The following is a 10,823-nucleotide window of genomic DNA, read 5'->3' as shown; positions in this document are numbered from 1 at the left end:
CCACCAGAGAATTTTTAAAAATTGACTCAAGAAGCCAGATAGGGAGGCCATTCACATAAAATCTTAAAAAATAAACAAACCTGTTTTAAAATAAAATAGAAAATATTGCGAGCTTTCCAATGTGAGAGCGCACACTTAATGCTTGCAGCCAATTACTGATCATAGGTAATAGGCAAGAATACCTGCTACTGAGTCCTAAAAATGGTTTCCCCATCAAAAAAAAAAAAAAAAAAAAAAGGATCCAGGAACAACCAGACTCCCAAAGGCACTGAAACAAAAGACTGATCTGTATATATAGTCACATGAAAAATAAACATCTTTATTTTTTTTTGCCTACTTTATTTCATTTTTTCAAATAAAATTTAAATCTGTACAAAGTATACTGTTACAGTATATATTCTGTAAGAATCAATGCCTAAAAGAATCACAATACTTCAATAAGCAGTACAGCAGACCTCGCTAGTTTCAGCTTTGATATTGAACAAACTCAAGCTGGCTGATGCACAACACATTTGCTTGGTTTCCACATGGTGAGTTCCCAGCACTGAGATGGGAGAACATGACAGCAAGTATGGTTATATTACAGCCCAACACATTGCGCTTCTTCATGTGATAATAACTGCACGTATTTAATACAGAATGCTCAAATTTACTTTTTAAATTGCATTTGCTTACTTCTTAGTTGGCAAAATTCAGCACTCTTAATGGGGTCCCCAAACAGTGCAAATTAATGATATTCTACTGTATATTGGCACATCTCCAATAAGGATTAATTTATAAGCTCAAAGAATATCAACAACTTTGTCCTAAATTTTAACTAATATACATCTGGTCCATTTAACCAAAATCATTTTGGAAAGACATTAAAGAACAATTCTATTTCTGAAAGGATATTATTTTGACCATTCTTTAGAGAAGATAAATTTTTAAATTATCATTAAAATGTTTTACTATAAAAATTTTACAAACGTGGTTAGAAATTTCAAGATGATTCACGCAGACAAATACAAACTGTTTATATTCCAACAATACCTACTTTTAGACTTTCAAATAGAGCACAACCGTGTCAGCTGTGTTAACTAAACCTCTGGACAGTATACTAAATTTATAAGTGGTGCTGGGTCTAGCAAGTGTAAATACACAGTATATTTCAATGAAAAGAATTGTCTTCTTTATACTTTATTTGCTTTCCCATAAGGAAACATTAATGTTTACATTCTTTAATAAAGTTAATCTTACATGAGAATATAACTTAATACTGTCAGCAACAGGGACCACACACAGTAAATAAGAAGCACATTTAAAATAAGTCTGAATTCACATAGATTAACATTTGTTGGTTAATAAAATATCAACAGTATTACAATCTTACAATATTTACAGTAAGAAAAATCTAGAGTAATATATACCTTTCACAGCAGGATTCCTTTTTTTTTATTTCCTTCCAGTTTGGGATTGTGTATACACGAAAAGCTCAAAATAAAGCAACTCTGCAATATAATCTTAAAATAATGGCTACTAAGGGGAAAATCTATCACAACCATTGAAAATAATGGTGACTTCTCACGGAGTCTGTGGCATCTGAGAACCCAGTTAATTAACCAAAGTCTTGCTCAAACCAGCCTTAGTTACCCAGATTAAAGCTGCAGAACTCCGGCCTTCCCTGACTGCTGAAATCCCAACAGATTTTTTCAACATGTTATAAGAAAAGAGGAAAAATAGGTTTTAGCTCACACCTCATTGCTGGAAGCCTCCAGCCAGTGCACATCCCCCAACTAATGCTAAAAGATGGCCAACTTCACCCCCAAAGCGGTCATAAGAGTCTACCTTCCAACTACAGAGCACTGTGACACTGAGCACACTCATTCCTTAACTCTTGGGCATTTGGATAAGGTATGAACTTGGCCCGTATAATACACATCAGCATCTTAGAGACTTGGGACGGAGGCAAAGAGACAAACTAGTGCAGTTTGCACTTAGATCAACAGGAAAAATGGGAAGTGATGCACATTTCCAATTAGAATGGCAATAAGAAGACCCACACCCCTAAACTGAAATTTGGCCAGGGCATCAGAGTTAGCACCCCCTCTCTGAGTACCGCAAGTGATTAGGATGTACACTCTGGGCCTCTTCCAAGAGAGTAACACCATATGGGACATTAGTTCAGTGATGACTCCCAAGAAAGCAGATATAATTCTTGAATCTAGGGCTGTCTACAGCATCTGAGGTCACTCATTTGAGCTGTGATCTGACCTACCCTGCTTACTTTAAGAGACCTGATGGGCACAGAGCACTCAGGGATACGGCTGCTGGCTACTTTGGACTCTAGATGTCACAGATAATCAACAGGTATCTGGGATTGAATTAGCAAACTGTACCATAGCTCCTTAAACAGACACTGTTATGTTTGAAATCATGTCAAGCATGAATCTTCACTGTCAGGTCAGAAATCAAAGTGGGAGTCTTCCCACATCAGTCAAGGTTATTTTGTTAAACCTTAGAGGAGTTGGACAGTTTTTCATGTTGCAAATGAGTGATTAGTTTACTTATTTCAGTCAAACTGGCCTGGTAAACCAGACTGATGTATTTAGTTAGTTTTGTTTTTTGATTCTTATGTGCTAACCCAAAGCTGTTGTATTTGGGCTAAATACACTGACAGAGAAAATTCAAACAACAAAAGTTTTCAGCAAACTTCTGTGGCATTTTCTTTTTGGAAGTCAATGCAAGATCTAAGGTATTTCTACCCAGCAAAGTCTGTTTAAGTGTTTAAGGTTACTTCCTTTTTGGTCCTATACAGAATGCTATGACTTCTATATAGGTCTGAATGCTGCTCCATGTAGATTCCTTCTGTATATCTAAAAATATATACTTTTCATTAGTTCAATACATGGTTAATCTTCCCACAGAGGAAGATTTTTGTAATCATGTGTTGCAAAGTAGAAAAACATCTCCTTTCTAAGAAAGGAAATATACTTTCCTATTGTACACTTTTGAATAAGCCCAAAGGCATGCACCAAAAATCATTAAAACTAATACATGCACTAAAATGGTGTAGAGTTAAAGTGCTGCTTCTCAATTTTTAATTTGGAGAAGACATTTTGTCAGTTATTGACTCAAAGATCCCCCCACCCCACCCATGGCGTTAAGAAAGAAAAGTAAAAATGTATGCATAAATCTTTAAACTATTCTTTACATGGGGGAAAGAACAGAAATATCAACTATCTTATTTATAAACTGGATTCCCAGTTTTAAATAAAACCATATTTACTGGTAAAAATTTTTGAAGCTATGACACCCAAACAAATGTTACTAGTAAATAGTGTTCTACATAGAGAATAATTTACTTTGGTTTTATGCACCTTCTCAAAAATAATACTGGTGTCCCGTATGTCACCAAACTGATGTGTTCCAGCAAAGTTGTAAGGCAAATCTTTTTTTCCCTAGTGACATCTTGTTTTTCAATAGACAAAATTAAAATCTTTTGGTAAAGAAGGGGTTAAGATAATGGCTAACCCCTTGGCATCCTGAGCATTGTGGTTTAACAAACTCTACCCTGCTAGAAGCTGTCAGGCACCCTGACCCCTGCCTTGAACCATAGGAATGGCTCCCCATTTAGAGATGCCCTGACTCGTTATAAATAGCTCTCAGAACTTTGTTTCTTTTTCCTTCTGTTTGGATGTTACAATGTCTAACAAAGCTGGTTGCAATGTCACATTTTGCTAGTAGGGGCCACCATCTAACAATTCCAATCTGACATGTTTTTAGCCAATAGCTAGTTTCTAATTTTATCAATTAGTTGGATTAAACTTTTCTCTGTTTTATTTAGAGCAGAGATGGGTTTCAGATGTGTGATGCCCCTGAAGTTGTATGCAAAATTATCTGTGCATGCACATTTTTTGCTGGGGAGAGGGTCCATCACTTTTATCAGATTATCAAAGAGATCTGTAACCCAAAAGAAGGGACACAGGGATTTAGAGGGATACCCGTAATTCATTTTACAGTGGGATTGGGAAATGGGGGCAAAAAACTAAAAACGGCCTCAAAAAAGGGGCCAAATTGTCGATCTTTTCCCTTTATTAACATTTGGGAAATAAGTGCTTCAAACTAGGAAAAATAATTAAGCTGGTTGAACTCTGTTAGAAAATAATCAAAACCACTTTCTAAAATGTTTTCATTTTCCACATGTGGTCAATTTAATCTCCAAGTAAAAGACCTAGAGAATTAATTTTTCTCTTCTCCTAAAGGAAATTCATAGACATAATGCTGAACATCATCCACATTTAAAGATTTGACAATATAAAATGACAACCCTAATGACATGAGGCTTTAATTTACGATTTTGCGTAAAGGATTATCTAGAGTCAAATACACATTTGTTAACCTTCGTATCTCCAAATTGGTCCATGTTTAGACAACTACCTGGCACAATTCCACTAGATAAACCTAAAATCTGAACAATGGAAATTTAACTTTTCTACACAAATTAAAAACAAAGCTACTAGGTTCTGCAATAGAGTCCAGCCACAAATATACGAACTATGTCCTAGAGACTTTATTTCAAATACATTACTGAATTTTCAACAGAATTTGCAAACATGAGCTCCAGAATGACTAGCAAAACATGCTGAGAAGAGCATGTCAAGAATTAAACCACCCCCACCCCCCCAAATCCAGAACCACACTCAGGCATTCCAAAAATAAACCAGATCTGAAGAGAGGCCTCTCACTTGTTGGTTTTAAGTATGAGATGCCTGAAAAGCTATGGGAAAGGGACTATAAAATGAAATAATAGCTTACAAAAAACAGTTCAGCCAAAAACACGTCTCTGTTCTATTGACAAAACTGTCAACTTTTTTTTCTTTTCTGCAATTCTGAATACACTGTGTCACACAATCTCACCCAAGACAAAAAATATGTTTACAGGTATACTTTTTGTTCTCCTCTTCCTTCTATAGCATATCTTTGAGGTTATAAGAATGTCTCTGGTTAAAATAAAATCTCTTACCCTTGCCACCCTCCCCCCATCAAAAGGGAGTCAACCCTGAATTCCAAAATGGAATATTCATTTAATATAATTATTTTAATACCAGTTATATAGACCATGAGGAAATCCTATGAACATTATGAACATTATAGAATTACATGAAAGAGGGAGCTGCCACTTGTCACCCACTTTACTTTTAGCTTTTTAAGCTGGTACTCGGCTAGACTCAGATCTCATTGAGTTCAGTGGGGGAAAAAAAACTCCAAAACCAGGCCACCTTGGGCTGGAATTTGGATCTCAAAGATATCATTTCATTGCATTGTTTTTTCCCTATCCTAAGCTTTGTCTATTCAAACAGTTTAATAAAACTCACATTTACGAAGAGTTTTGTTGGCAAATAAAGGCCCAAAGTAAAAGTTTTATCAAAACAAATCTTTGTTTTACATATCTAACACTAAGAAATATTTTCTTGGCCTTATAAAGCATATTTAATTGCATATAAGTTTTGCTTTGGGTAGGATATTGAAAACATAATTCTGCAAGAAATTAGAAAAGACTAGAAACAAAAGTGAAAGTGACTAGTCTTAACTTTCAAAAAATCAAGTGCAAAGATAAATAGTGCAAATAATGAAAACTAGAAATTTTATAGCCAACTTTACAGTCTTTCTTGCTTTTGCACTTTTACGTACTGACAACTTTATAAACCCTAACAACTGTATGCAGCATGGAAATGGGCTATCACTTATTTCCATTGTTTAGACTCAAGGAAGCCTTTCAAAGACTTGTCTCACAGTCACTTAAATCACTGGTTCTTGACACCGGTTTGGGAATTCACTTCTTTTTAAATGATTCCTAAGGGAGGAGCTATTTAAGAAGGCCTGCAGTGACTTAAACGTTTAAGTTTGAGTATATAACCATCTTATAATTTAAAATCTGACACACAACAAAATTTCAAAATCATACCAAGTACTAACTCTACAAAACGAGCGACAATAAAAATAAGTCTGCTCTTGTTAATGAACTTGATATTTGCAAAAAGAAAAAAAAAATTACCTTCCAAGTACAAAACCAGAACCTCTTTTTGGCTATCTTTAAAGACATTTTATCACTAATGTATAGAGATATGAGTAAAATGAAACTTGAAAGTAATCTGTCAAAATCACTGGGAATAAACCCATACTAAACTAGGTAACAAAGAGGTAATCCAAATATAATTGAATTATATAACTTAAAAAATATTATAGCAATTCTTTATTTTTAAAAATTTAAAATGCTACTTGGATAATGGGAGCAGAAAGCTAAACACTATCAGCTCACTCTATAAAAAGCTTAAGAACCTCCAAGATGTACTAAATTATATTACTAATATCTGCCGCCACTGAACTCTTGGGAATTCTGCACTTTTAAAGTAATAGAGAAAGTGGAAAAATAAACAGAAACATGAGTTTGGAGGGTATGATGTCTAATTTCAGAAATGTAGTATTGAGGGTTGTATAAAGTCTACAATGTTAAAAGGTTGCTAGGATTGCAGATGTAAAAGATTTTGGACTGCAAAACCAAGTAATTTAATCTAAAGACTATTTTGGAAAGTAAATTACATTGTCGTATTAGCCTGGCATGACAAATATTTTTGATAGTATAGAAACTGTGAAAAAGTTTGAAATGTTCTTCTTTTCCTCAAAATAAGTTCCCAGTGCCAACTTGCCTTGACCAGAAAAGTTGCCATTCTACAATTGTGCTACTTAATTTGTTCCAGAAAAGCAAACATCCTACATATGAAAACAGATTTGTATAATGCATCATGATCATAAAATCTAACTACAGACCAACAGCTTTCTCATAATCAAGGAAGGACCTATTTTCTCTGGCTTTATTGAAACTTCTTAGTGTCAACTTTGTCCTTAGCAAACAACTCTCATTCAAACTCTACCTTAGTACCTTTTCCTACTTCAACTTCAAACCGTAAGGGCATATACCTCTCAAATGCCATTCACAAATACATTAAACAGCTTTCCCTTTTCTGCTCTTAAATTCCCAAACCGTAAGTCTCAGCCCCCAGTAACTTACCTACACATACTTCTTACTCTCTTCAGTTCATAAATTTCTTAATAAACATTAATTTCAATGCCCTACAAACTTGCAACTTTAAGACTATGGGGAAAACAGCAGTCAGAAAAAACTGCCCAATTACTTCATAATACAGAAATCTTTCTGGATCCTCAGTTAGCTATGTTCTAAGGCAGGAGTCAGCAATTTCTTTGCTTCCCTCTGAAGGGGGTAAGCTTGACTGCCACTGGCAGGCCTATGACAAGGAGAAGAATAAAGATGAAAATAAAAGAGCAACAAGGAAGGAGAAGGATAATAGAGAGAAAATGCCAGATGTATATGGTAGGGGGATAGGTCAAGTACCACCACCAATGGCCTTCCCTGGAAATTGTCAACCCATTTAGCTAAATGGGAGTTTGACCCAATCCTAACATGTGTCTACTAATTTATTAGCTGATGGCCATCACTATTTGTGCTAGTCAAGGTGAATGGGTAAGTCAGCTGTCCCATAAGTTTAACTGCCACTTCATAAAAAGGACATCTTTTCTTAAATCCTCCTAGGATTCTTCTATGTTAATCACATGCTAACAAGACTATTCCCATGTTTCTCACAATTCTAGAACTTAAGGGCTTGGTACTTGAACTGGGAAGCCTCTTGAATTATTAAAGTGAACCTAAATCAAGAAAATTAAACTCTTTAAATTTTTTCCTATGAAATGTTCCAAAAATTAGTTAATAAGCAATTACTAATAATCATCAAAACAAAGCATGTTTTCATGAAAACCACTGCAAAAATCTTGTGTTTCCAAAATGAGTAAACTATTTCTGGTCTGTAAGAAGTAGTTTATTTTACATAGAGGATCACCACCATGTTTCTACCTATCAGCAAGACAATTTTCCACAAAAGCAAATCACAGCAGGAAAAAAAAAAAAAGGAATATCAAACAGATAACATTGGGACAAAATAAAAACAGTAAATGAGTAGCTATGAAATTCTAGTTAAGAAAAATGTTTTCAACAAGTGATCTTTACCATACTCAACTTTCCTAAAGACATAAATTGCCTAGACTTTTCAACATCAAAACTTGATAGTCAGTTTAGCAGATGAAAGATGACAAACTGCTGGCTTGGAACCCATTGTATTTTTCACTTTTCACCTGGTTGGTCTTGCATCATGAAATTCTACCTTACTCATGCTAATGCTAGTTTAAATGATCTTCACTTAAACCATAAAATGAAATTTCTGTTCAAAAAGGGCCTTTCAATTTAGGTTTTGTTTAGGATTAAACAACTTCTCAAATATTAAAATCAGATTTTCTAAAGATATATTGCAAATTCTGCAAAGATGACTTTATAGTAATTAATGCTGCTGGGTGAAAACAGTAATTTTAATAGTAGTGATTAGTTTCATAGTATACTTCATTATGAATGGCCTAAATCTAGTTAACATGCAATCAAAAAACCCCAGAAATATTATATTTTAATGATTTAGAAATTGATAAACTTTGAGACAACTTTGCAGAATAACTCTGTTGAATGCAAATAGCTTAAGCAATTCTTAAAAATTTCCCTATTTATTCCACTCTCATAGAGAAATATACATATATATATAACAAATTATTAAGATAGTCAAAATATAGGGATAATCAACTATAAATGTTATACTCAGAGTTATCACCTGTCCCAAATCTAACATGCTAAAGATTCCCTTGCTTTACCATCCTTTTACATAGAAAGCAGGATTTCATTTTGATATTCAAAAGGCTTTGAAAAAAGAAAAAAGTCATTAGATTTGGTATCTCATTTTTTATGGGGAAAAAATCTAGAAGTATGTTCACATGTAAAATAAAATGAATTGTGGAGTTATGAAAGCTACAAGAGCCACAATTTCAGAAAGCCTCATTCTAAAATTATCTGGAAGTGTGTGTGTGTATATGTGTGTGTGTGAAAAAATGAGTGGGAATGTTGTAGAAGCAAGGGTGAGCCATGTGTGGAAGATAAAAATAATCACGTCCATGGTGGGGTCATCATGGCTGGCAGAAAACCCAAAATGTCGTAAAAGAAATGTGTTAGCTTAGAAGGTTTCAACAGTGCCAAAACGTAAAATGTTAAAGCACAGAAACAAAAATGACTGACATAACCCCCACAAATATCAAATTCCGTAACAGGAAGAAAAAATGGACATATGCTTCTTTTTTAATATACCAAATCTTAATTGACTTAATTAAAGATGATATAAAGTGCTTGGCCATGATACCCACCCAAATTCTCATTATCAACGGGCTTATCTTCCCCCACCTTCCACCCAAATTAAATTAAATTTTCCTGCAGAAAAAGTATAGCATCTCTGTATTAGTAAGAATAAGAAATGAAAACAGTGAGTACAACTGATATAGATCCATTGACTTTTATTACAAATGTACTTGATCACTTGGCTTCAAAAGGTTTAAAATCAATACCCTATTTTCTGTATGCCAGTACAAAGCAAACTGCTTTACAAATTAAATACCTAAAAATTTGACAAAAATATTAAAATCTGATGAAAAACAATTATAAAAATCCTTAATATCTCTCTTCAAAAAAGGAGGCAGTCTTCCCAGTCCTATTATACAATATTAATAATATTCACCACTTTTAGAATAGGTAGCTAAATTATATTTTTTCTGTTAGCATACAAAACTCTAACAGATTTTATTTGTATATGCTCCAGGTAAGTTTATGAATGCCATCCGACTGCAATATAATCAACTACCTTTAACTGAATCCTGATTTACACTTATTTAATAATTTGCATAGTTTGAAAGGGATAAAGGTTATTCTACAACTAATTATCATAAGCTATTACAGTGCTATTTTTCAAGGCAATAAAGTATTTGCTCCCAAATGAAATTATCTGTCTTTTTTTAGGCAGGGGTTAAATTTACTAGCAGCTCTCTCCATTACCTGAAAAATCAAATTGGAAGTTATTTCTCTCCAGATGTGAAGACTTAAAAAACACATTGATACACTTTCCACTTTGAGTCAAACTTCAACCCCTGCGTGGGACAACTAGAAAGTGATGCTGTCAAGGTCTTTTGTTTCCCTGTTAGTTTTGGTTTCTACTCTCCATGGCTTTTGAGAAGCTGGAAAAGTTTGTCTTTCCTGACTAGCATTCTTTTCCCATTTGGCAAATATTCATCTACCTCCAATCTGTATCTAGTGGAGGAAAAGCCGACATGGCTTTTCTTATGAACCTCCTTTGTTGTCAAAGGCATGTATAATGATTTCTACAGTTCTGGTTAGTTAACTTTAGCTCCCTCTGTGGCTGGATGACTGCTGCTTCTAATATCAGCATGATAAATAGGAGGCACAAATAAAAAGTAGCTTAAAAAAAGATTTGGTGATTCAAAAGAAAAACATAAACAAACAGATAACATCAAACACACACATATATGGGCATTTCAAATCTGGTGGCTGATCTCTGGGTTAAATTACTTGACAGTGTCTCTCATTTTAAAGAATGTCAATATCGCAATGCAGTTCAAGTTTTTATACTTAGGCAAACAACATAGTTGAACCAAGCTCTTGGACCTTAATTATAAGACAAAGCAGATGAATAAATAAGGCATACTTGTCAGGAATTAAGTTTCATTTGTGTTTTTGGCATATTTGATCATACTGTCTTTTATGAATAATGCATATGTTCAAATATACCCTTTCCTTTCTTTTTTGTTTCAGCATAAATAGCGTTTACCAACTAATAAAATAAAAACAAGGAAAAACTCCAACATAAAACACTGAAATATAGAACCTT

The 10,823-nt window shown here is 34.0% G+C and overlaps 1 protein-coding gene across 1 annotated transcript; it reads right to left on the bottom strand.

The window, feature by feature from the left end:
* Positions 1-294: 294 nt before the first annotated feature.
* On the bottom strand, positions 295-672 carry IGIP (IgA inducing protein). Its single transcript, XM_004381066.3, has one exon. It carries the CDS (start codon positions 607-609, stop codon positions 466-468), a length of 144 nt encoding a protein of 47 aa, XP_004381123.1. The 5' UTR covers positions 610-672; the 3' UTR covers positions 295-465.
* Between the last annotated feature and the right edge of the window lie 10,151 nt (positions 673-10,823).

This window comes from Trichechus manatus, unplaced genomic scaffold, assembly GCF_000243295.1.
Source record: "Trichechus manatus latirostris isolate Lorelei unplaced genomic scaffold, TriManLat1.0 scaffold00080, whole genome shotgun sequence".
NCBI lineage: Eukaryota > Metazoa > Chordata > Mammalia > Sirenia > Trichechidae > Trichechus > Trichechus manatus.
This window is presented reverse-complemented; position numbering and strand designations above follow the sequence as displayed.